At 37.5% G+C, this 27,587-nt stretch overlaps 2 protein-coding genes across 2 annotated transcripts; both read left to right on the plus strand.

Moving 5' to 3' along the window:
- The first annotated feature begins 23,396 nt into the window (after window positions 1–23,396).
- On the plus strand, window positions 23,397–24,236 carry LOC143596356 (uncharacterized). Its single transcript, XM_077075153.1, has one exon. It carries the CDS (start codon window positions 23,397–23,399, stop codon window positions 24,234–24,236), a length of 840 nt encoding a protein of 279 aa, XP_076931268.1.
- An 81-nt stretch (window positions 24,237–24,317) lies between these two features.
- LOC143596357 (uncharacterized) lies at window positions 24,318–24,722 on the plus strand. The gene has a single exon (XM_077075155.1). The coding sequence runs from the start codon at window positions 24,318–24,320 to the stop codon at window positions 24,720–24,722; it is 405 nt and encodes a 134-aa protein (XP_076931270.1).
- The last annotated feature ends 2,865 nt before the right edge of the window (window positions 24,723–27,587 follow it).

Genomic DNA, 27,587 nt, shown 5'->3' on the forward strand with positions numbered 1-27,587 from the left:
CATCCTCTTCTGAAATAGGCCTTTTCTCCTGCGACCTAGAGCCAAAATCGGTCTCGCGAGGAGGGCTGTGCGCAGGAGGAGGTGAGGGAGGTCTCGACGCCGCCAGGTCTGCGCGCAAAACGGCCTCCTGCTCCTTAGTAATCCCAATGAGGGGAGATTCATCGCTTGCAGGAGCAGGAGCAGAGCCAACGGCGCTGGCACCGGCGCCAGGAGTGCCGCCAGCAGCTTGTACACCAGCTACGGCTTCTATGAAAAAATCAACAAAAAGAAATGGTTCAGGACTTGATCTAAAAGAAAGTCAGAAAATAAGAGCGCAATACGTACCTTGGCGCAACTCCGTTCGCGAAGCAAACATCGCCATGAAGTCCATTCTACCCTTCTTTGAGGGTAAAACAGGGGACTTCGAAGCGACCTCCGGCGCAGCCTCGGCATCTTGTTGCGCTGTCGCCGGCTCTACAAACATTTGAGTGAGCAAAGATTCATTAGTAATTCTATCAGAATCACGCTCATAGAACCATAAAAGATAAGCAAAGGATAAGCAAAGTATACCTGTCGAAGGCGCAACACCGCTTCCCTTTTCCGCCGCGCGAAGGGAGGAGGTAGCGCCACCATACCTCAAGTGGACAGGAGGTCTGCCCACTTTTTGAGGCAGGGAAGCCAAGGAAACCTTGGTGGTAAACTCCTGGGTTTTCCCAAATCCCCCCGCCTGAGTAGGAGGATCCTGAACAACTGGGGCATCATCCTTCTTCTGTTTCTTACTGGCCCCTGCGCCAGTTTTCCCCTTAGCTTTACGCTTTAGTTGGGGCGGCTCCTCTTCCTCCTCCTCTTCCGCGAGCTCCAGCTCGTGGTTTTCGAGCGCATCTACAATACATGCAACAGAAGTGTTAGCAAAATTTGGTATTATAAAGGAAAATGCATAAGTACAAAGGCTTACCAGGCGCATCGCTGTCGAAGACAAATCCCAGATCAACAGGGATGAACATGTCATCAAAGCGATCGGGGAAACCAACCTCCCCAGCGCCGAGCGCGACGGAGCCACCCTCCATATGCTCATCATATGCGGCGTGGATATACTCCTTGGTGACTGCACAAAACAAGTCAAATGATATCAGCAAAAATAATTATATTCGCGCAGAAGTAAAGCAATGAGATAAACTTACACAAGCCGTCGACTTGGATAACGGGCTCAGTCGCGTTGTCCGCCCACCTCCTGCTCATACCAACCCCCACCAGCGCCTCCTCACAAATGTTCTTGGCGGGGGATGGTTCAGCGGTCAACTTATTAACCCAGGCGCCAGTTGGGTTCTTGAGGACACCCACATCCGCAGGCGCAGAAGAAATGGCGCGCATGGTCATACGGATGGGGATCACACCAGCCCTTATCTAAAAAAACCTCTCAAACCAGTCATGAAGGCTCTTGAATGAAACAGTGGAGCACTTCACCTTCTGGCTGCGAGGAATAAATGAGAACCAAGAATCTTGGATCTTGGGCTTGTAAAAAAACTGAAAGCGCCGAGGGGTGGGCTCCTCGCGCTGGGATTTGCACATGAACTCAAAGTGAGTCATGCGCACAAGTCCAAACGGATGGACTTGGGATATATGAATCCCATAGAACTTAAGCAGTGCACCCACAAACCTTGTCATCGGGAGACGAAGGTTGCAGTGGGTGAAAAAATGGCTATAAAGGGATATATAGCCGGTAGGCGGGTCCGCCGCCGTTTGCCCGGGCCCAGGCAACATGCAGCCAAACACAGGGAGGAAACCCTGAGAGGCGATAAGGCTGTCAAGATCAGCCTGCCTCCAGTTTGCAGGGGATTTCATTCCACCTCTTCGCGGCTTTGGTCCTCCCTACCTCCTCCGATGAGACCTCAGCAGCCTTCTTCCCCTTGCCGGTCTTCTTCAATGTAGACATTACTAATGATTTTCTACGGCAATGGATGGGGGAGATTGTGTTGTCTGAGCTATCAGACATACAATTGTGACAACGAACAAAGGATGATCTGAAGAACAGAGACCTGGAAGCAGAAGACAGCTAATTGGAATAGAATGAAAGAAAGAAAAGCTCAGAATAATAAACAAGAAGATGAAGGATAAAAAACTCTAAGGGCTGGCTTTTATAGGCCCAGGAGAGAGAAAAATGGGTGCTGATCGGACTTCACGCGCCCCCACTCGCAGGTGTAAGCCAACGGAAGCGCGACACGTGTCAATCACACTGTGTGATGGGACACGAAAAGAAATAATACAGCTGTTGCCAGAGTTCACGCGCCGCCACTCGCAGGAACGGACCAATGCGAGCGCGACACGTGTTCCTGACACTCTGTGAGAGGACACGAAAGGCAACTGTAGCACCTCGAGCACACGAAAGGTCTGACACGTCTCCATCACATACATAGACGATTCGTTTTCAACCAAAAGGATAGAATTTCGCGCAATGACGAGTAATAAGAAGAAAAAGACAAACCCCTACTAAAAGAGCAAACTATTTAGTCTAACATCTATCTTACCTCGCTCGCGCGAGACAAGACACACATTAGACTGGGGGGGCTTGAAGAGGTATGTACCCGCCTCAAAACCGAGCGAGTCGGGTCAACCCACAAGATATAGACAAGAGGCTTGAAATCAAGACATTATGAAGGCGCAAAGCCAAAACCTATGCGCATGGCGCATATCACATATGCTCATGCATCACATGCTCAGGCATCACATATGCTCAGGCACCACAGATGCTCATGCATCACATATGCTCAGGCACCACAGATGCTCACGCATATCACATGTGCGCGTGGCGCATCCGCGCACGGCGCATATCACATGCTCGTGCATATCACATTTGCGCATGAAACATCTGCGCGTGAGAATAAAGAGAAGACTTCGCGCATCCTCAGGATAGGCGCATATCACACATGCACATGATCAACCTCGTCCTTATCCAAATCAGGATTAGGGCAACCTTGATTGTGCACGTCAGACAACCTTCCAGAAGGTATCTTTTTAAGGAATAAGAATATGCTGATGTTGACAGCTGCCAAATGAAAGGTGGACAACTCAGCATAACCCATGTGCTACCACGTGGTTATAACCAATGAGAAAGCACCAGGTGTCCCAAAGGACACGTGGCGCAGATCAATTGGGGGAGGCCAACAAGGCTGAGCCCAATCAGTGGAAACCCTAGCACTATAAATACAGCATCAACTCCACAAGGAGAGACATTCATTCACTCACATTCACTGACATTCAATCATATTCAATTACATTCAATCACAGACAGTTACAGCCAGTAACATACACAATCATATACAATCACATCCAATTACAGAGTATTCAGCTATTAAGCAATACTCTCCAGATTTCCTTACTCTGATATTATTATCTTCTCCCACAAATACTTATTCTCACACCGGAGGGTTACCCCAAAGAGGACCCCTCTGTCCCTTTCTGAGGGGTAAGTTGACGGTGCTGTTCATTTTGTAGGTGGAAGAACACAGATCCAAGAAAACCATCGGTGAAATAGTATAATCACACCCGAGGAAAGTAGATCGTCTACCAGTGAGTCGATCCACGTCTCTTCAACAACAATTAATGTTTTTTTTGAACGACCAACTAAGTAACGTCGGGTATTCCGTACGCGACCTCCATTGGCTAAAGGTAGCCCGAGCCGGCCACTAGTCCGAACGGACGGAGCCTCTAGCGGTCCACCTATTATACGGCCAGATCTTCAAATTAAATAAAAAACAATTTCATATTTTTGTAGGAGCACAATGGGATCGTGTTTGTGTTCTTTTACATCAAATCGACTTGTAATATATGTAATGACCCCCTCTAAAACCTTTTTAGGGGAAAATGTTATTGAAGCTGTTTGCTGAAAATAGAAATAGTGTGAAGGAAGTAGTAAATAGCTAGAAGAACATTTATCTGCGTGATCATATTGTCTCTATTATATTTAAAAAAATTGGTTGCAAACTTATTTTTCAATATTTTTATAAGAAAACCCTACGTTATAAATAGCAAATGCTTATAGTTATAAATAGCAAATGCTTATCGTTTTTAAACTTATATAACGTTTTCATATGATATTCTTTTAAAATTAAAATTCACCATAATAACAAACGTTTTTTTATCTTTAATATGAGTATGATTTTGTTATATAAAAAAATTACGTCATTGTGTCTTTTTTTCTTACCATTGTGTCTTTTTCGTTATTGTGTCTTTCTGTTTGTCAATGTGTTTTTTCGTCATTGTGTCTTTCAACTGATCATTGTGTTTTTAAAATACTAATAACACCATTATGTAATAATATGTAATATAATGAAAAATACCAACGGATTATCTAATACATAAAACACAATAGTGAATACATATTACACAATAATCTGAAACATAAAACACATGAATACATATAACACAATGGCCTGAAACGTAAGACACAATGGTAATACATATAACACAATGACCTGAGACGTAAAACACAATGGTAAATACATATAACACAATGACCTGAGATGTAAAACACAATGGAATCTATATATTACACAATGGCTTGAACGTAATACACAATGAACATAATTATTATTTGTCTTAACTTAAGTGAATGTTGATCATATTAATTAAAACACAATGATAAGTGTAAAGACAAATGTTGAACATAAAGACACAATGATGTAATCTTTGTTTTAATTTTTATCTTTAATATGAGTAACAATTGAAAAACACAATGACCAAAATTTATAACTCAATACATAGAAAAACTCAATTAAAAACCACAATGAACAATCAAATAACACAATATAAAAAATCCACTAACTTTTTTTTTTTATTTTATATTATTCATATTAAAGATAAAAAATGCTTATTTTATGGTAAAAAAATGTCGTATGAGAAAGTTATAAACGTTTTAAAATGATGGAGAAATTGACATGTGCCTTACACGTGAAGAGAGAAAGTCATCATAATTCATAAGTGAGTTATTACCTTCATGTCATTTTCATCAATTTTTATTCTTCAATTAGTCTTCACTATCCAAATTTAAGTTCAATGGATTATATTTCTTCTCAACCTTCTCATTTTTGTTGTACTTTGTATTTTAACTTTACGGTATAGTTATATTCTAAAATTTTGTTAAATTTTATTATTACTCTTAAAGCTATGTCTTACGAATAACTTTTACATCATAATCATATTTTATTGTTATTGAAACACACGCCAGGCGACAAGAAGTCATCTCCCCTCCACCTCACATTTCGCCCCTTTGGAGGGGGGGGGGGGGGGGGGGGGGGGGGGGGGTTTGAGCAGTCTTAAAAATGTTTGTCGCCTCATTTTGGTCTTTTTATTGCCCATTACAGCCACAATAAGATTTAATCATTGTACATTTGTACTTCTTGATTGTTCATACTTCACCCTTGTATATTTGAGAAATCAAGATTATGTCCTTCACGTACATTCGTCGATTTGCTAGTACTGTACAGGCGGGCTCACTAGAGGAATGAAAGGCGCAAATACCGTCGTATGCATCGGTAAATGTGAATCATAAATGAATATAATACGAAAAGTTGATAAGCATAAATGAATAGTATACGAAAAGTTTATAAACATAAATGCATAAACGTGATGCATGTGTTTTGTCTATTTAACCAAACAAATGTAACTTTGAGTTCACATTGATTCATGATATGCAAAGGCGCAAGTATGAACAAAATTTCCATCAAAAAGTTAGTTAAATGTTTACTGTTTAGTGCTGATCAACAAGACTGATGAAGTAGTAAAAGTTAGCGCAAAACACCAATTAACAACCATGATCTTGGTTTTAATACATCAATCTACCGACAAATGAACGGTCATATCAACCCAAATCTTTATCACAAATCTATTGATTCCAAAAGATTTGATCATATCATTTTTAGCAATTATCTCTTTGGTTCAACGTCCAACGACATAGGATTATCGGTGGGTGATGGTAAATACTTTGGATTTTAAGGTCTCAAGTTTAAAATCTGACTCAATAAGGTTTTCCAATAATGATGGATTTCCTCCTTAATGATTTTTTAATTGAGTGATTTGAGTCAGAATTGAAACGTTAAAATTAATATCAATGATTAGCATCCCGTCAAAGAAATCCTCACACGGGTATTGGGTAAAAATTATCTTTTTAATCGCACTAAAGTCTGAGAATAGAATTTTTTACTTTTTTTTTTAACTTTACAGATGTACATGTTGGATGATAAACATCTATGGCGATAGGTAGATAGATCGTATCCACTCATTTGGACATGTTAACGTCATCATATTCGCATCTTGACATGAGCCATGAGAGGTATGTGCCTGTCAAGATACATGTGATCGTGGGTAATCGTATGAGTTATTTTGTCTGATGTTACTTTAAAAATAGAGACCGGATAAAATAATTGTATATATTTTGTAAATACTCAGACTATCATACTCTTGCAACTGTCATCCTCCTTCACCCTGGCCAATTGGGAATTATGGATTTTACGTTATATTTTAATCATATTAATAACAACATTGGTAATATAATTACGAACATACTAAAAGCTACGCGGGTGCAAAATCGGTTTGGTTCCGATATAGAGGCTTAACCATAAGTTCCATAACTGTAACCAAAATTCAGTTATAAACGACTGTTTAACCACAATCATAACCGATGGTTTGTTAAGCATTAAAGCATGTGTCAGTTAACCGTCGGTTGTTGGTCGGTTTTGGTTAAGCTCTGTTAATTGTCCAATGTACATTTTTTCTTTGTTCAAATAAAAATTCCGACAAGGTAAATTCACGAAGCTATGTGACGGCAATAACTAGAAGCTATTTAGTTATACTTATTTTCGACTTGTATGATCATATCTATTTATTACTTTTTGCATCAAACACACACTGAATACACAAAGGATGAGAGTATTCTGCTAGGTGGAAATATAAAAACTAGTATATGAAGAATTGCACAAGTAAAACGGTGCATTTATGTCATTAGGATTAGTAACGCACAATATTTTTTTATTCGTTTTAACTAGGGGTGTTAAATTCAGCCATCCAAACCGAAGAAACTTGGTTGCATATGAGATTCAAATGCTCAGCTTGGTTAATTATATTCATTTAACCATAGCTGATCGGTTTTATCAGTTATGGTTATTTTCGATTAATTTTTGTTGTTAATCGAAAAGGGCATAAGTAACACGCAATATTTTTTATTGAAGAAAAGGGCACAAAGTAAAACGGTGCTTTTATGTTATTAGGATTAGTAACACACAATATTTTTTTATTCGTTTTAACTAGGGGTATTAAATTCAACCATCCAAACCGAAAGAAACTTGGTTGCATATGAGATTCAAAGGCTCGGCTCGGTTAATCATATTCATTAAACCATAATCGATCGGTTTTATCAGTTATGGTTATTTTCGATTAATTTTTATAGTTAACTGTTTGGTTTCGATTATGGTTAGTTTTTGTTCACCTAAATAAACGCCTTGACTTTAATGCTGTTTTATTCGCGTAAATGGTTACTTTAAGTGTTATAACTTATCTTTCTTTTCGTAAATCTGATCAAGGCCCCGATTGGTTTCTAAAAGATCCCTCGAAAACCCATTTCATGTTCTTGAAACAAAATCATATAAATTTCTAATCAAATCATCGTATTGCGGTATATCTATAATTTGTGGCTTTTTAAAATTATTATTTTATTTAATATGTTATTTAATTTATCCTACTTTATTAGCTTTGTAGATGACCAGTAGTTGATTATAGCACAAAAAAATTAGTGAAATTCATTTCTTTTATTTTCTACCACCACTACTACTACTTAACCTAATTCTGCTGGTTTTGCTGATCCTTTTGTGTTATATATTGTTTTTACTTGACCCGTTTTGCTCTGATCCATTATTGCCTCCATTCACAAGAATTCATGGTTCAATGGACCATTGTATATGTTTATTAGTATGTATGTGTGCGAGTATATACTATATACACACACATAAATACATTGTGATCAATATATAATGTTCTTCTAATCAACCTTGTTTTACTTTAAACTTGTCATTTTGTAAAAAAAAATAATATTGAAGAATCAACATTTAAATTAGTAATTTTTTTTTCGTTACAATGATGAATCATATATAATAAATAGTTCAAAAGATTCTCATAGACCACAATTCTTGTCATTTATGTACAACGACAAGAAGTATATGTTTGAAGTTTAACATTTTATAACGAAAAGATTTAACATCATAAATAATGGTTGCACACATTATTTAAACATACATGAACCACGGGCGTATTTTTTATTTTTACATTAAACACCCAAATTGATGTCATGGCAACATGATATATGACTACACAAGTTGTCCTTTTACTAATCATAAATTTTTATGTTTTAAAAATCCAAAACCGAAAAATAATGTTTATTAGAAGGAAGTGAAAACTTTGGTCCATGATTGTTTGTTTAAAGTGGCCCTTCTTTGTTTGGTTGCGATATGTTAGAATATAGAAAGTGAACCAAAAACAAGTATTGAGAAATGAAACTTGAACTTGATGAAAACACTAGAAATTCGAAACATTTGGGACTGGTAATCTTGTCCCATTAGGGTATGAGACGTGCTCGGAATTTACTTTTGAAACTTTTTTCGGGTTTGGGTCGGATATGGATTTGCAGTATGGTTGATTACCCGATAACATAGTCCGTTATATAGCCGACTAACACGACATGTAGTATACCTTAAAAAATATTGTTTATTATTTTGGTGGAATTGTTTTTTTTATTATTATTATTTGATAACACTGAATGTATCATATGAAATTTAGAACATTACTTATTCAATGAAACTTTTATTCTACAAACAATTAAACTTTGGGATATTGCTTTTTAATACTCCCAACTTTCTCTCATTGGTAAATAACACTCTTAACTTTCGATTTGTCACCCACCACTTCCAACTTTCACCCTATTTTTCTGTACCACTCTCCGTCTAAATGAACATTAACCTCGTTAATGTTTTGGACTAAAAATGTCAATCAAATTAGTTGAGGGGGTAAAACAAAAATTTTATTTTTAACACACAACCTCCATTTCCGGTGACCTCGTTTTAATAGGCGACCTCTTTTTTTCCGGCGAATTTGAGTTTTCCGACTATCTCGTCTTTCAGAAAATGGAGATGGTTCAGAGGTGTAAAAAGGTGATGGAGATCATGAAGATTGTGCACCGGTGGAGATATGATGAAGATGGTGCTCGCCGGAAACCTGCAACTCGATTTTCCGGCACGCAGGCGATCCCGGAAGGTGGCTGGGTGAGACATTGGTGGTGGCGGGGTGCGGGGGTTGCGGTTTTGGGGCGGTGGGCGGTGAAATGATAGATATGGTGTTCGCCGGAAACCTGCAACTCGCCGGAAAACTCAAATTCATATGTGAAGCTCGGTGAAATGATGGATATGGTGTTCTGAAAGACGAGATATTCGGAAAACTCAAATTCTCTGGATATGGAGGTTGTGTGTTAAAAATTAAATTTCTGTTTTACCCCCTCAACTAATTTGAATGACATTTTTAGTCCAAAACATTAACGAGATTAGTGTTCATTTAGACGGGGAGTGGTACAGGAAAATAAGGTGAAAGTTGGGAGTGATGGGTGACAAATCAAAAGTTGAGAGTGTTATCTACCAATGAGGGAAAGTTGGGAGTATTAAAAACCAATATCCCTTAAACTCTTAAATATTGTATGACAAAAGTGATAACAATATAATTTTCTACCCGATCTATGAGTGAGTTTGGTTTTGCTTTAACCGAGTTAATCTGTAGTAGGCTCCAATTTCTTGTGGATATCGTCGCCGAAGATAAAGTTAAAGACACAACAACATAAGAATTTATAAATATTCATATATGTGTGCGGACATGCGATCTTAAAAAAACATTAGAGGTTATAATGAAAGATTATTTTGTCAATAACTATGTTTCGATCAAAGTTTCAGATACTAAAAACATTATTTATAAAAATAATTGGAGACGGAGAATACATATTTGAATGGTTTCGGGATGTCTAGACACAGGGTTGAAAAAGAGTTTCACGACACTACAAAAGATGCACGTCGACGGTTAGACAACTCGCAACCGGTAATCCTCGCTATGAATACAATGAGTATTTAAGTATGGTCGGCAGAATATCACATGAATGACTAAAATATTGTTGTAGTGCCATAGTTATTATATACAATGAGTGCTTGCGTAAACCAACAATCCATGACATTGCAATTTTGTACAACGCACATGAAGAGAAACATTGCCTTCTTGCTTTCTAGGGGTGTTTTTCTCGGGTTATTAAGGTTAGTTTATTCAGGTTTGAGCTAAAAAGAAGTTGACCCATGAACCGACCAAAATAATTTCGGGTTGTTTAGGTTTCAGGTTGGATTTCTGGTAAAACCAATTGATCTGCAGATCACTTTTCTCTCTCACCCTTGATTTCAAAAAAACACGTGATAGCGATATTGTGAATTCACTCAATTCGTTTTCTTCCTAATTAACCGTTACGATCATTCAACCATCGTCACTGACTCCATTGTAGACATCACTTCAACTAAATTGAAAATTTGAAAATTGATTTCAACTGATAGAAGTCTAAATACGTTCCAGATTTGTTCATATGATCAAATCTATGGTCGATTGCTGATTTCTTGATGATTACGAGATTATATGAAGTGATTTTCAATGTTCAATTTCATGTTACAGATAGTTTAATTTCATATATGAGATTTTGAACGTTTAAAGGTTTATTTTGAGTGTTTAAAGTTTTTATCCGAGTGTTCAAATTTTGTTCTGAACTTCTATACTTTTTGTTCTGAAGTTTTAAACTTTTGGTTCTAAATTCTTAACCTTTTGTTCTGAAGTTCTTGGATTTTTGTTTTAAACTTCTAAACTTTTTGTTCTAAACTTCTTAACGTTTTGTTATGAAGTTCTTGGATTTTTATTCTAAACTTTTAAACTTGAACGTTTTGGTCAGAACGTTTAAATGTACATAGTGCCTTCAGGTTATCGGAACATTTAGTTATAACTTTATATTGTTCGAGGGTTTACTTGACAACGTTTATACATAGGGAACATATCAATTTACTCACGGAGATATTTACGCAAACCATCTTTCTATGATATCCAACGCATATACGAGGAGCATGGTGAAAAACTTGATTTCCCCGAAACGCTCAGTAGCATAGACTTTACACATGTTGGATGGGATGTGTGTCATACGGCTGGGAGAGGCCAGTTCCACCGGGGTGATCACCCCGACCCTAGTATCATACTTGAGGTGGTGGCCTCCCAAGATCTTTGGTTCTGGCATGCATTTTTTTGGTGGTGTTGTGTCAAATTACGACATAAATGATATCGAACAGTCACTGATATTCGATGACATTGTTGACGGGGTTGAGTCGGCAGTTTTATGTGCATGGGAGACAATTCAAGCATGAATACGACCTTGTTAATGAAATTATATAATAAAATGTATGTGTAAAGGAGTGTATGTATGGTTGTATGGAAAGAAGGGAGCAAACCTTACTAATATCTGAGATAGAAGGGACCAGACCCTAATAATATCTGAGATAGAAGAGACCAGCCCTTAATAAAATCTGAGATAGAAAAGAAAGGGACCAGACCCTACTAATAACTGAGATGGTAAAGATAGTTATGAATGCAGTATGAAAGTTTGAAAGTGTGATGGTATGAAAGAATGTATGTATGAATGTATGAATGTACAAAAGAAAGGTAACAAGTAAAGTATATAATATGTATATTTGGATGCGTATATGAAAGTGAGTGTATAAATGTATGTCGCCTGAGCCTAGCTGACTTTTAGTATGCACGCAGGTGAGTAGGATGAGACAGCTTGCTTGAAGGGGGACACATGACAGATGAATAAAGAAGCTGACATTTGAAGACTTAGTTGTTAATGTTTGAACTAAAAATACATGTTTTATATTATTCTAATTTGAGACTTATGTAATGAATGGTTGACATTTATCTATTTCGCAAAAGGTTTTAATTAACTCTGATATTTAGAACTATGTTTATGAGTAAATCCAACGTCCAAGTAGGGCACCGGGATCGGGGCCTTACAAGTTGGTATCATAGCATAAGTTCGAGAGAATTAAGCATCCTACATGCTTAGACTCGAATAGAGAATGAGACTTAAGTAAGAAAAGAAAGAAAATGTCATTTCAAGAAAGCCATGTGTCACTTAAGCAAGCTAAGTAAAGGTAAAGTACGTAATTAATGTCATGTGTAATGTAAGGATGTATAAGAAAGTTAGCTTAATTGCTAGAGATATGAGTATTTGATTATGTGAAATGTTTGATTGTCTAACTGTTAAAAGTAGAATCTAGCACAAATGGACTCACAAAGGGAAGTGTATAGGACAAGGAGAGTAACGTGATAAGTTAATCACAGCTGGCCACTGTTATTATCTGTTAGCCTTACGATCCTTGTATTAAATAATTACATGAGTGATGACGTTTGTGTTTCCTTATAGAATACGAATGGCTGGAGCAAGGAAAGTTGTTAGTCAAGGAGGTCGTACGGGACACCGTGGTAGGCCACACATTACCCGGAAACCTTCTGTAGAACCCGTTACTAACACAAGGGAAGAAGGAAGTGCAGTTAGACAGAATTCGAGCAACAACTAAGGGTATCAGCTTGACTCTGAAAGTGTAAAATAATGGATTTCATGTCAATGTATTTGCAATATCATTCTCTTCATGCAATGAAACACTATTCTTATTGTTGCTATTATTTTATTTAAATCTTTTTTTTTTCTGAACTTCAGGTTCTCTTTTATACCAAAAAAAATATATGATCATAAAATTGATATGTCATACAATATTACAGATTTATGGTCATTAAATAAATACGACTTGCTACAGATATTATTCAACAAATGTACAAATTATGACAATATGCCATTAAAAAACAAATAATGACAATAACTTGATAAAGCAATCAACACATTTATTTGTTTTAAATCCGATCTAATACTTGATAAATCTACTTGTTCAAACAACGTGATAAAGTGCAAATAATGATAAATCTCGAACCTAATCTATCTAATAAATATTTATGAGTCACGTTATGTCTTTTCTTTAAAAGAATGAATATAAAAACAATAAATATATATATACTAGTTTTTATCCCCCGTATTATGGGGGTTGTTTATATTGTTTGTTTTAATATTTATTTATTTTTTGAATTTATATTTTTTTATTGTATCAAAGTTAATAATATACTTATGATTTGATGATAAATTGTTTCACATGAGATGTTATAACCCGGTTTAAAAGCTATATGCTTTTGATGAGACCCAAGACTCGTTTATTTTTTTACTATAAAATTGTTTTTTTTTAATTATAAATAATATTTATGAAAGTTAATAATATACCTATGGTTTGATGAGACCCAAGACCCGTTTATTTTTTTACTATAAAATTGGTTTTTAAATTTAAATATTGTATATCTTTTTTAAAATAAATAGACAGAATTACAAATTTTGTCCTTTAAAAAAATCCAAATTACGGTTCGTGTCCTTTTTTTAGTTTCCTTGCAGGCGGTGTCCTTTAAACATTTTTTTCCTATACGTTACGTCCTTTACGCTAACTGGGTTAAAAAAACTCAGTTAAGTACCCTCACATGAGTCGCATGTGAGGGCATTTTTGTCTTTTCGTCTACACCTGCAACTTCTTCTTCTTCCTCCTCTTCTTCATTTTGCAGATCTCACTCAACTCCATATACCTTCCCCTCCTTTCTCTCTTATTTTTCTCTCTACGCCACCACCATCACCACATCATCACCATACCACAGCCATTCCGGCCATGGATTTCCTCAAACACCATCACCACCCGCCACCACAGCTCCGCCACCAGCCGCCGCTCCATCTTCGTCACAGCTCCGCGACCAACCACTCCGGCCATGGATTCAGATCGCGATTTCGATTTTTCAGATATGCGATTTTTCATCTTCACCAACATTCCATATTCCTTTCCTTTTATCACTCTCACTAACTTCCATTAATGGCAGATCAAGGTCTGTATGATCTCTTCAACCACTCACACTCAAACCCACAACAGTCTCACAACAGTTTGTAGTAACTTAACAACCTCCAACCAGAATCTTCTCATGCCTCTACTGTCCACGTCAGTTCCACACCTCTCAAGCTCTCGGCGGCCACCAAAACGCCCACAAACGCGAGAGATCCGCCGATCGCCGTGCTTACGTCATCAACACCACCACCACCTGTTTTCGACAACTCATGTGACGCCGCCGCCGCCTCGGAGTTTGTGTTTTATGTTGCGCCTCCGCCGGAGAATCATGTTGAGCTTGACCTTACTCTCCGGTTGTAATCGATTATTATCTCCTATCGATGTGGGTTTTTATTAATATTGGTCTTCAAGGGGTTTTGTTTGCAGGTACAGACGAAAAGACCAATATGTCCTCAAATGCACCTCACGTGAGAGTATTTAACTGAATTTTTCTAACCCAGTTAGCGTAAAGGACATAACGTGTAGAAAAAAAAAGTTTAAAGTACACCGCCTGCAAGGAAACTAAAAAAGGACACGAATCGTAATTTGGATTCTTTTAAAGGACAAAATTTGTAATTCTGTCAAATAAATTAGATATTAAATTTTAGTATATCCTATTTTATAGGATTTTTACATCAATAATTTGGTGAGAATAATTTTTTATTTAATGAGATGTTATAACCCGTTTAAGGAATATCTGGGTTTGGTAAGATCCATACCCATGAATTCGGGTCAAATGCATGAGAAGCCTCCATTTAAAAATCAAGCACATCTGGTGACTCCAAAAAAGGGGGGAGCGACCACATCGCGACAACTAGGATTTTTGGATCTTCGTTTATATATATTATAGATCATATCAAATGTTTTAAAATCCGGTTTGTACCGGCCGGTTGAACTGGTTATATCGGATTTCAAACATGCAGCCGGTATTTAGAGCCCAATATTTTTTAGCAGTTTCCTAGAGCATCGTACCGCCAGTTCTCTTTCTTTCAAAAATACCGATTAAAACCTAATAAATTTTTGATACTTTTGATACTTTTTGCGGCTCATACTTATAAAAAATAACTTTTAACCTAGCAGGTAAAATTGAAACGAGTAAATACGGAAATGATGTCATAGACCCATTGCACACTTTTACATTATAAAAACTTTGTTTGAAAATCAAGTGATTTTGCACTAATTTTTATTATAGAGTAGCTTTTATAATGAAATCATGTACATTTGAGTTATTTTTGAGTTAAAGTTGTATTTATATGAAATTATAAGGTAAACTATTCAACCCGGTAGAATCGAGAGGTTGTACCATTTCTTAGTCTAATCCAGTATTAATAAAATACCGGGTTTTAAAACAATGATCCTATCCCTAAACCTAAAAATTACATGAATTACAAAACAACTATATTTTGAGAGAACGGGTTATAAAACTAGATCAAAGCAGATTATATGAAAAATGTTTAAGGTTATAGAGAGATCTATTATATCATTGATTAGGTATGAAGAATGAATAGAGGATATAGAAACATGTTCCATATGTAACTTGGCGTATACTCGTTCAAATATCATATTAGCTACGGGTTTATTAAATATATATATATATATATATATATATATATATATATATATATATATATATATATATATATATATATATATAAATGATAAAAGCGTATAGATGGAGTTATTAATAATCACAACCAATTGTGTGTTAACAATTACTATTTGTTTGATAACACATGACCTCGTAGTTGTTCTTCAATAAATGCACTACGGTTCTTAATAAAAATCCTTACTAATTATTTATGTCAAGATCAACCAAAATCAACCATTTTAGCTCGTACGACTCAACTCGACTTGACCAAGATCAACCAATCCTATTGATGGTATGATCTTTGATTAATCCTTTTGGTTTCACTTGACCATGTCCATTTCAGACAAGATGCAAAATCCTATTTGTACTAAACGTATTCCTACACAAAATACCAACGTATTTCATACAAACAAAACTTCCAAAAAATTCCCACAAAAAATAAACACCCAAGTTTCTGGACAAAAGTTTACAACTTAACGACAAAAAAATACGTATGAGATACATAGAAATTTTCCGACGGAATTAAGTCAAAATAGATGCTATATATCCATCGGAAATCTGTTGGAAATAAAAAAGCATACATGATATTGGTATCTAAATGATATTCACAATTCCATCAATATTCCAATACATTTTTTACGGATATATTTTTTAACAAATTTAAAAATCTTTATAATTATTATAAATGACATTTTTTTCAATAAAATAGCATTTTCGTCTGAATTTCATCTAACAACATATTTCCTACGGAAAAATATTTTTCAAATTTATTAATCAAGGTCGCAAAAGGAGGTATTGAATGTTGATCGATTACTTCTCTAATAAAAGTATTGCACTATGGCTACGTCATATTTTAATGGCGTTTTTATGAAAGGAATAGATGTGTTTGATTGATACGTATTTGCTCAGCTAGAGTGTATCGGTTTGATTTCTAAGCTAAAATCGTGCGATTGAATACACCTCCAATTTACTAATAAAAAGGGTATGTGGTTTGGTGGAATAAATGGGTAAGGAAAAATGTCTTTCTTTATTGAGGTTGAGCCATTGAGGGATCATCAAAGTTTTATAAAGACAAAGATGGAGATTTATGAGAAAAATTAACTGATGTGTTATTTTAAAAAGAAATTATAGAGGTAGGATACTAAAAAGACCCAAATACCCTTAAATAATACCCGAGGGTCAGTCAGAAGTCCTTCATAAGACACCCGCGGGGCATATGGGTCACCCGCACAATCACCTAAGGAAGAAACACCCTCACAGGACATGCGGAAACATCCTGGCACCCTCAGAAGTTATCCGCGAGACGGAATATTCGTCCGCGTAAATAATTATGAGGTAATGCCCTGGGACAGCTGTCATTAATTGATAACATTTTAGAAGATATACCAAGATGCTTTCTTGAGCAATAAGTGATGCATTAGCCAATCAGTAAAGGACATCTGGCCAGGTCGTTATAACCATGCACATGGCCAAGGTTGTCTACCGTCCTATCATATAAAGCCACGTGTACAGGTTGTTATACATGCACATGCAACGTATAAACTAAACCTGTAATATGAGGACACGCGTCCAGGCGGTTACAAGAGCATCTTCCAGATGGACAACTGGCCCAATCACCTTCCCACACCCTTCGGCTATAAATACTTCCTCAACCATCATGAGGTATTCATATTCACTCCCACTGTACTTTCACTATTTACTTAAGTGCATTATCTTCATCAGAGCTGTACTTATTCTCACGCCGGAGGGTGGTTACGGGAAGACCCCCCTCTTGTCCTTCCCGAAGCGAGCTCACGGTGTCTGTTTTGCAGGTTCACGTCATTGAACTTTAGGAATTGTGTTCATATCGTATCGACAGTTAACCATATTCTACCCTGTGGACTCATTGGATCTAGGACCCGTCTAGGGGAATAGATCCGTGTTTCTTCATTGGCGCCATCCGTGCTTTTGTTAGAACTGTAACATCCCCAAAAATTTTGGTCCAAAATTGACACCTAAGTAAAGTTGAAGGATCAAAATTATTCTCTAAAATAAGTGTTGGGAAAATTTAGATAAATAAAACAAGATCATTCTATAAGGAAATGTAAATATTCCATAAATAAAGTTATCTTATGTAAGAATATGGAATAAGGAAATTCCATCCCACATTGAAACATACAAGAAAGTGGAAGCATTCCACATGGGTATAAATAAGGAAGTTAAAACTCATCCCACATGGAAAGTGGTAAAGAAATGGAAGCTCTTTATCAGGAAGAGATTTTCCATAATAATATTCTTATATGCATAGCATGCAACCAGTGGTCCTAGCAGAGGGTGCGAAGCACCCGACGCGCACGCGCACGGGATCGGGCGAAGGGCGTTGGGCGATGGGCGCAATGTGGCGCTTTGACCTAGAAATGACAAGCTATCAAAGACAAGGGGCTGAAAATGAAAAATAGTATATAGTGGCCCATCGCGCTACGCGATGAGTCCAAGAACACGGCCATCGCGTACCGCGATGGTTCGTGATGACTCAGGGACACGTGTCACACTCTAGTGACACGTGGCAGCAGTGAAGGACACGTGGCAGGCCATGTGGCGCTCATGCAGAAATGACGGCGTTGCGGTACGCGACGGCTAAGGAAGAGGACCCATCGCGTACCGCGATGGGGTCCAAATTCAGCCTATAAAAGGGGGGCTCACGGCTCCTTCATTCTCACACCAAAACTTTCTCTCTCTAGATTTACTCACTCACTGCCTCGGTTTTCGTGCCGACCCAACAATCGTTACCTAGTAATCCGTGCCATACACCAACGATACCTCGAAGTGCGTGCCACACAAGAATAACCCGACAATCTATATCAAAGTACGTGCATGACACGACGAACACCATATGTCGCCTTGTATTGCGTGCCAACCTTGAAGTTCGTGCCAAGCTCTAGTAAGCGATAAGAAGTAGGAGTGCTGTTTAATCAATCTTAGTAATTAAACTCCGAATACGGGTATAAGGTAGGGATTCTGCCTAAGTCATTATATTATTATTATATTATATGGCTTAGACCATAGTCGAGGGTGTAGCCCAAACCTTGATCATAAGCTTTTAATATACAAAGGATTATAGTAATGTTTATTTACAATTAAGAAACACATAATTTTCATTCATAAGGATATAGTCAAAATATAGCTTCTTAACGATTAAGAAACATATCATTTCAAACACAAGAAATATAATAAAAACATTGTTTCTTTATGATTAATAAACATAAGATTTTACATTCAATACTAGCAGTCAATGAATGTTTCTTCTTGAAGAAGAAACATATTATAGATGTTTCTTCATGAAGAAGAAACTCAGCATATGATTCGGTAAATAAATAAAAGACTATATGTCTCAATATTTTATTCAAACAAATGATCAATCAAGGTTTAAAGCTATCAAAACCAGACTAAGGGTCTGTAGCCGGATCAAGTAACGATCTGGATATTTATATGAACCTATTTTTAGGTCAATCAATCAATCATTCACAGTCAAGGTTTCAAACAAGATCACCAATCATTCAGAACAGACAATCACATGTGAATACGTTAACCTTTTCAATCAGTCAAAACATATTTTATACTCAATAAGATGAACGAGTATTTGTTTAACGAGTCAGTCAATGTTTGCATGAGAATAAATGTTCTCTAAAACATTATAACACAATATAGACAATAAAAGCAACTCAGACCGAGTACACTGATCCAAACATAACTGTTAGTCCATCAATCAATGGCCAGGAAGCCGCGGGCTAACGGTCATAACGAAGTTCTCCTTGAAGGGGCTATACGCATATAGCTCGGGGGAACAATTGTGTGTGTGTATGGGAGTAGTACAAATCCCAGATGTTTCCATGCATCTGCTGAGTGTAAAGAAAACTATCATTGTATTGTAATTGTCAGTCAAAATATTTTATTGAGTCATACGTGTTCACCAGCATATAGCTGACGTATTTTTCCCCACATTTCAGGAAATACAAATTAGCACAGGTAGCAAGACATTCATGGAGTTAGATGCTCGCAAGGTAATGATGGCTCAATTTTAAATCATTAAAATATTATAAACAAGATTCAAAATACGATTTATAAATCAAACACTCGGGTATTTATTATCTGAGAAGTTTTCAAATAAATTAATATTATATTCAAACCAAAGTCTTCCACTAAAATATAGCGCAACTCTGATGTATTTATAAAACAGGTACCAACTATTGGTCATACGCCTAGGCCCTAAGCCGGGGTGTGACAAGAACAACAAGAAATTTTTTTCGTTCTCTTTACGATATGAATCAGTTACCTAAAGGGCCGACGGAGAATCAATCGCAACCTCCACGTGATCTCAATATTGAAGCACGTGAAGAAGCAACATCCATTTTTGCTAGAATCACGAATTCTGTTCCACGAACTGATGCCGTGAACCCTGGAGGTTTTACATTAGGTGGTTCAACGGCTCGGGGACATTTCACTCCATTAGCAGGTGCTACTCCGGTAGAAACTGGAAATATCGTTACACCAACTACTGATCTAGGGCATGTCACAGCCCCAGGAGGTTCTAATCTGGCATATCTAGAGCGAATTATGAGAGAATCCCACCGAACTCACTCGGAGTTAGGTTTGGAGGAAGATTCCGGTGACTCTAATCCAAGAAGAGCTCACCGTCACAGTTCCAAGTCCGAAGGACTTTTATCTCCGGATGAGTGGCTTCGTATTCAACAAGAAAATTTGAAATCAGAGTACGAACGCAGGGTTCGGAATGAGCGTTTTCATGGCGTACCCTGACGTACGATGAGCTTCCCAGGAGATCTATTTCTCCTCCCATAAGGGGAAGCCACATACAATATAGTCAACCGCCAGAGCAGAATATAAGTGAGATCCGGAGGTTACGCCCTCGTCCTCGCATAGATATGAGGGTACCATCTTATAAGGACGAGCTGGACGGATACGATTCAACATATCGTCCGGAAGGTAGTTATTACAGCGGAGATAGTCGTCTTCCTTCATATGGAGGGGCTAGCTATCCGCGACCAGTCGTCCGCCATGCGGAGTATTGCAGTAATGTTGAGTATGATTTTTCCAAACCATACCGTCCAGAATCTTTTGCAGAAAAGTCAAAATTTATTCCAAGCATCGCACAAGCTCCATTTCTAATAAACACTTAGCTTCCAACATCTGTTGAAACATATAATGGAATGACAGATCCCAGTGATCATTTGCTGAGATTTGTGGCAATTGGGGGAGTCAGTGGTTGGACTCTTCCGTACTGGTGCCACATGTTTGCACTAACATTCACGGGAGCTGCTCGAGAATGGTTTGAAAAGTTGCCTGCTGGGCAAATCAAAAGCTGAAATGATTTTGTGGCAAAATTTTCTCAACATTTTAGCCAACAAAAGAAGCATACTTGCGACCCTTCAGAAATATTGGATGTTACAAGGCGAAATAATGAGTCTATCGAAGACTTCATTACTCGTTTTAATAACGAGAGCCTTAACACTGGGGGGTCAGTGAAGATATGTTGAAGGGGGCATTCCGTAAGAACGTCCATAGTGATGCCCTGATCCGCACTCTCACAGGGAGAGATGGAATGCCCGAATCATGGGACGAAATCATGAAGGCGGAAAAGTTGTTTGCAAGAACTGAGAAAACTTTGAGTTCCAGTAGTCAAAAGCAATCACCGAGGATTGAGTTTCAAACTCCGAGACCAAACAGAGAGGCCAAGGGGCCAATATGGTCAAGACTTCAGCCAAGTGCAGAAACGTCTAAACCATTCGATGCAAGGCCGCTCATTGGTAACAAAAACAAATCAGGACCCTCGAACAGATGTTCAAACAATTGGACTCCGTTATCAAAGACTCCCTCTGAAATTCTCACCACTTAAAATCTGACTTTCAGAAAACCACAACCATTACCGAGAAAGTCATTTCTCGATAGCAAGAAACACTGCTCATATCATAATGATATTGGACACAACACGAACGAGTGTGTGGCCCTCAGAAATGAAATTGAAGCAGCCGTCAAAAATGGCAAACTCGAACATTTGGTCAAAGGCACACGACCAGGGACAGGTAAGCCTCCCGCAAGGGACAGCCAGGGCCCACCCAAAAGGCAAATTAAAGATTTGAACGTCCATATGATTCAAGGTGGACATTTAGGTAAAGGAAAAAGGAGGGAATATTTAGAAGATGAGTGGAAAAACGAGCCTGTGATCTTTCCTCGGATCAAATGAGGCCCGTGTAACAGAAACCCGTTGATAATTAGTGCTCAATTTGGTCACTACCGATCACAATATGTGTTCTTTGACACCGGCAGTACATCTGAATCATGTACGAACAATGTTTTGAACAGTTAGATGAGGAAGACAAAGAAAGATTGAAGCCAATTCATGCTCCCATTTCTGGTTTTGGAGGAGAGATAATGCATCCGCGTGGGGTAATATCGTTTCCGGTAACACTCAGCGACGGAATTCATTCAAGAACGGAAGAAGTTGAATTTTTGGTTTTACCAGCAACTTTTAAACATGACATTATTCTGGGACGAGAGGCGATTGGTGATTTCAACGCCCACCCGTCCACGGCCCACGGTGCAATAGGAGTTCCAACTAGCACCGGCTTGGAAATAATTCATGTCAACCGACATTGTTTTGCAACGGAAAGTTCGAGACCCAGCAAGGTCCTTAGACAAGCTCAAAGGACCGAACCAGAGAAATTGGTTTTGAACAAGAAATTTCCTGACCAAACAGTTACAATTGGGCCGGCTATTTCAGAAATAGTGAGGACCTTTTTGAAATAGCTACTAACAAAAAATGTGGACATCTTCGCCTGGCAACCCGCGGACATGACTGGTGTCCCGCGGAACATTACTGAGCACAAGTTAAGGGTAAACCCGGTGTTTACCCCAATTGTCCAGAAAAAGCGAAAGATGGGCCCAGAACAAACGAAAGCTATGAATGAGCAAGTACAAGATCTTCTTCATGCCGGAATCATCCGGGAAAGCAAATATCAGACATGGGTAGCTAATCCAGTCATTGTCCTAAAAAGTAACGGGTCATGGCGGATGTGTATTGATTTTAAAGACCTAAACAAAGCTTGCCCCAAAAATTGTTATCCATTACCCGAGATTGATCTCAAGGTAGACGTTGTAGCTCCGTTCAAATTCCAATGCTTCCTTGATGCCTACAAAGGCTACCACCAAATTCGTATGGCGGCAGGTGATGAGGATAAAACAACATTCCGAACTGATCAAGGCACTTTTTGTTATACGATGATGCCTTTCAGGTTGAAGAACGCGGGTGCCACATATCAGCGGTTAATGGATCAAGCTTTCAAGAATCAGATAAGTCGAAACCTGGAAGTTTATATGGATGATTTAGTCATCAAAAACATCGAAGAATATCAAATGTTAAGAGATATTGAAGAGACCTTTGAAACATTAAGAAGCATCAACATGAAGTTGAACCCGACTAAGTGTTCGTTTGGGATGGAAGAGGGAAAATTCCTTGGAGTCATAGTAACGGGTGCGGGCTTCAGAGCCAACCCCGATAAAGTTCAGGCTATAGACCGCATGCCCTCTCCCTCTTCTCTCAAAGAGGTTTAAACACTTAATGGAAGACTTGTAGCGCTAAACCGTTTTTGGTAAATCACGCGGCCAAGTCTTATCCATTCGTGTCAACACTTAGAAATTGCCTCAAGAAGGCACATTTCAAGTGGACCGCGGAAGCTGAAAAAGCATTCTTAGAGATTAAGAAATGCTTAATGGAGTTGCCTACTTTAACAGCACCATATACGGGTGAACCTCTGACACTGTATTTATCTGTCTCGGGTATTTCCATTGGGGTCGTACTACTGACGGATAGGGAAAATGTCCAAACACCAATATACTATGTCAGTAGAACGTTGTCAGATCCGGATACCAGATATTCGATGTTAGAAAAACTTGTCTTAGCACTGGTCTATGCAGCCCGACGGCTCCGCAGATATTTTCAGGGACATCCCATAAACGTTCTGACCGGTTACAAACTCAAGAACGTGTTGAGTAAACCGGAACTGTTTGGACGTTTGGTAAAATGGGCTATTGAGTTGGGTGAACATGCAATCGAATATAATCCTAGACCAGCGATCAAGGGACAGGTACTCGCGGACTTCATTACCGAAGTCCCGCAGCACAAAGAGAAAGAATGCTTGATTGAACAGCAACCCAAAGCACCCCCGGAACAAGGACAAGTTTGGTCATTGTTCACGGACGGAGCTTCTAGCAGTGAAGGATCTGGTGCAGGCCTCAGGCTAGTTAACCATGACGGCCATGAATTCACATATTCCATAAAATTAGACTTCAAAAGCACCAACAATGAGGCAGAATATGAAGCCTTTCTAGCGGGACTGCGGATAGCGAAAAAGCTTGGGGTGAAATGTTTGGAACCACGAGTGGATTCCATGCTAATTGCGGGACAGATAAACAGAACATACGAAGCAAAAAACGACATTATGGCTTCTTATCTCTCGCAAGCAAAAGACTTAATCCGACAATTCTCCTCCTTCAATATTTTCCATATCAGGAGGAGCGAGAATAAATCTGCGGATGCTCTTAGCAAGTAAGCTTCGACAAATTTCGAACACTTTGCTAAAGATATTTGTGTCGAAGTCTTGGACCACTCGTCCGTTCCTCAAAATCAAGTTATGGTAATTCAAACGGGCGTCGAATCGTGGATGACACCGATTAAGGCTTACTTATCATCCGGAGTTCTCCCAGCAGAAAAAGCTGAAGCCCGGAAGATTAAGCACAAGGCTTTGAATTACCAATTAAATGATGGCGTGTTATATCGGAGATCATTTCTAGGACCACTGTTGCGTTGTGTAGACGCGGAAGATCTGAATTATCTAATACGAGAAATTCATGAAGGCATCTGTGGCTTGCACGCGGGTCCTAGAATGACTGTTGCAAAGATCATGAATGCAGGATATTATTGGCCCGACATGCACTTAGACGCTGCGCAAGAAATCAGAAAGTGTGATTCCTGCCAACGTCATGCCCCCAATACCTTGTGTCCCAAAAATGAACTGATCCCGGTAACATCCACTTAGCCGTTTCAGAAGTGGGCTATAGACATCATGGGACCATTCTCATGTGTACGGTATATATTCAAAACTAATTTCTCAAATCTTGCTTCTTTTTACTAACCACGTCTACGGTATATACTATTAATATTCCGGCAACCGTTAATGCTGTTAAAGCTATGCTTCGTACTATAAAGTATAAACAGTTAACCCACTTCCCAAAAGTGAAATTTACAAATAATCTAACCTAAATATTTTGCTGAAGCAAAATTATTGATATGATAATTTGTACCATAAAGAAGCAAGTCCATGTGAAACATGCCTTGTGGGCATTGTGTGAACACTTCCACTTTTAAGCACTCTTTAAATAATTGCACTTTTTTAAATAGTTGCACTCTATAAATAATTCTAAATGAGTTTTTGTTTCTTATTTTTAAATCATGAAAAAATGAAACACATGAACCCAAAAAATAACATTATAACTATTGAAAATATATAATAAATTTAAATGCTTATTAAAAAAAGTAAATTAGTAGATGGACAAAAACATTGCCAAAAAACTCATCTTCCTTACATCACTTTTCATCGGAAATGGGTAGCAACGGATGTTCGAATGTATTTCCAACAGAACACTGTGGTTGGATAACCATCGTTGAAAAAAATTTGCAACGCATTTTCGACACATTTTTCAACGGTTTCCAACAAAAGTATCCTGTCATAATTTTCCTATGCAATTCTAACGATAAGATTTTTTTTATAGACTTATTTTCTTTTATCCTGTATGCATTTCCGACTAAACACTTTTTTTTTCAGTGTCAGCTAAAATCGTTTTCCCAAACAAATTCTTATCAAGACACATTTCTTGATTTTTTTTTCCTTTCGTTTTTTTTTCTTTTAAAGTTCTGTCATGAATTGTCTTCTAAAAAACCTTATTTTTCTGCATCTGTACAAAATTACAAATGCTTATAGTTATAATATTTTAGGTTTGTTTCGTCATTCATGAGAATCCAAAGCTCAAAAACTGACCTTACTTTTTTATTAGAATGATTCCCATAATTACAAGGTGTTTGCGTGAAAATCGGTATATGTAGTAAAGACGGTGGTGCATTTGTAAAAGGTCAACATGTTAAGACGTTGACTTTTTGATGCAAGAAATTCATAAACTTTTTGATATATATAAATATATAATATTGCTCCAGAAAGACTTTTAAACTTTCTGCATTTTAAAATACTGCTACTTGTTACAACGGATTAATTATCATACACGAGCAAAACGAATCTCCATCCACTAGCTCATTGGTTAATTATAATAAGTCTATACTGTACCCGTGTTCGGTACCATTTGTTCTCTCTAATTTACTCAGAATTTTAATGATGTGCATTTATTATTTTAATGATACATATATTAGTTTATTTATCTCACCAAATGACGGACCCGACCCGACCCATTTGGACATGAAAACTTTTATGCCGGAAAAACATTGAGCACCAAAAAACCGAATCCATGGAAAAATAATTTCTGACTCTGCCTCTGGTTAATATCACGTAATGCTTGTTGGAATCAATGTTCTCGAATCTAACAACCTCTGCCCGTGGTCGTGGACGGTGGATCCTTCATATTTATTTATAACAACCGTCACATATATATGCTCACATGGCCGGTATGAAATAAGAATTTAGCATAGGAGTGTATGATGCTCACACGTACGGTTTTGATGTTCTCGGGAACCAATGATCGTTTAACGCGTGAATTAACGGCATCGTAATATTGGGCGCGCCTCAAAAGGTTTGCACTTATAAGATCATAGTTTATCATGTATGGAAGCCAATGGTGCACATCACTTACATAAGTTTCTCTATAACATCCAGAAATAATCATTTAGTGGCATGCTTCTTGTTAGCACAAAGCTAGTTAACTGTGTAATATAGTACATAATGTTTTTAGTTTTTCTATACAGTTTGGAAATGTAATGTACGTAGCATAAAAGTATTAATATGTATTATTGATTGGTATTATTATAATATGTATATACTTACTGTATTAAACATGATCATTAGCACCTAAAATGACTTCTTACCTAAAATTACTCATTTACATATTGTAAGGTTCGATAACAACGAGTTATTGGACTTATCATCAAACATAAGTCATTAACATCTAAAATGTCTAAACGTGATCTAAACAAACCATGAGTGCATCTACAACAACAAACTCATGATCATGTTTAATACAGTAAGTATATACATATTATATTTAAAGTATAGAATAATTTGGTCACGTGTCTGTTTCTTTAAATTTAAAAATTATACTTTTTACCCTTAAAGTTAGAGGTTTTATTCAAAATTTACCCTTAACTTTGTAGATAGATGCTATTTATTATTAAACCATATATAAAAATCTTATTTAAACTTAAATTTTAGTTAAATTATGTTAGAAACTTATAAAAGTTGTTAAAAATATATTTTAAATTGTTTTGTATATGATACCGTAAACCAGATTATATGATTCACCGTACCGCGTACTGAGTTGGCGTTTCAAATGAGCCTACCCCTATTCGTACCGAATTTTAGTAAAGCACGAACCGCATACCGAACCGTAGCACGATCCATGGACTATGCTTTATCCACAACCTTAATGCCTACAATGATGGAGTTAATTTCTTGCGTGTCTGCCACGGAGCCATGTAGATCCAGACAAGGGGGTTTTCCCCTTGTTGTAGATGTTCCTTACAATGGGTGTTTTCCTCTTGTTGTAGATGCTTTTAGAGTAAGGCCCTACAACATTACAACGGTGACTTAGGGGGTGTTTGGGGTTCCTTATTTTACCTGCTTATAACATTTAACTTATAGGTTATAAGTTATAACGTGTTTGGGAAATTAAGTTTTGTGAGT

Source organism: Bidens hawaiensis, unplaced genomic scaffold (genome assembly GCF_021521415.1).
Source record: "Bidens hawaiensis isolate Kalapana, Puna unplaced genomic scaffold, B.hawaiensis_p1.1 tig00046281_1, whole genome shotgun sequence".
NCBI lineage: Eukaryota > Viridiplantae > Streptophyta > Magnoliopsida > Asterales > Asteraceae > Bidens > Bidens hawaiensis.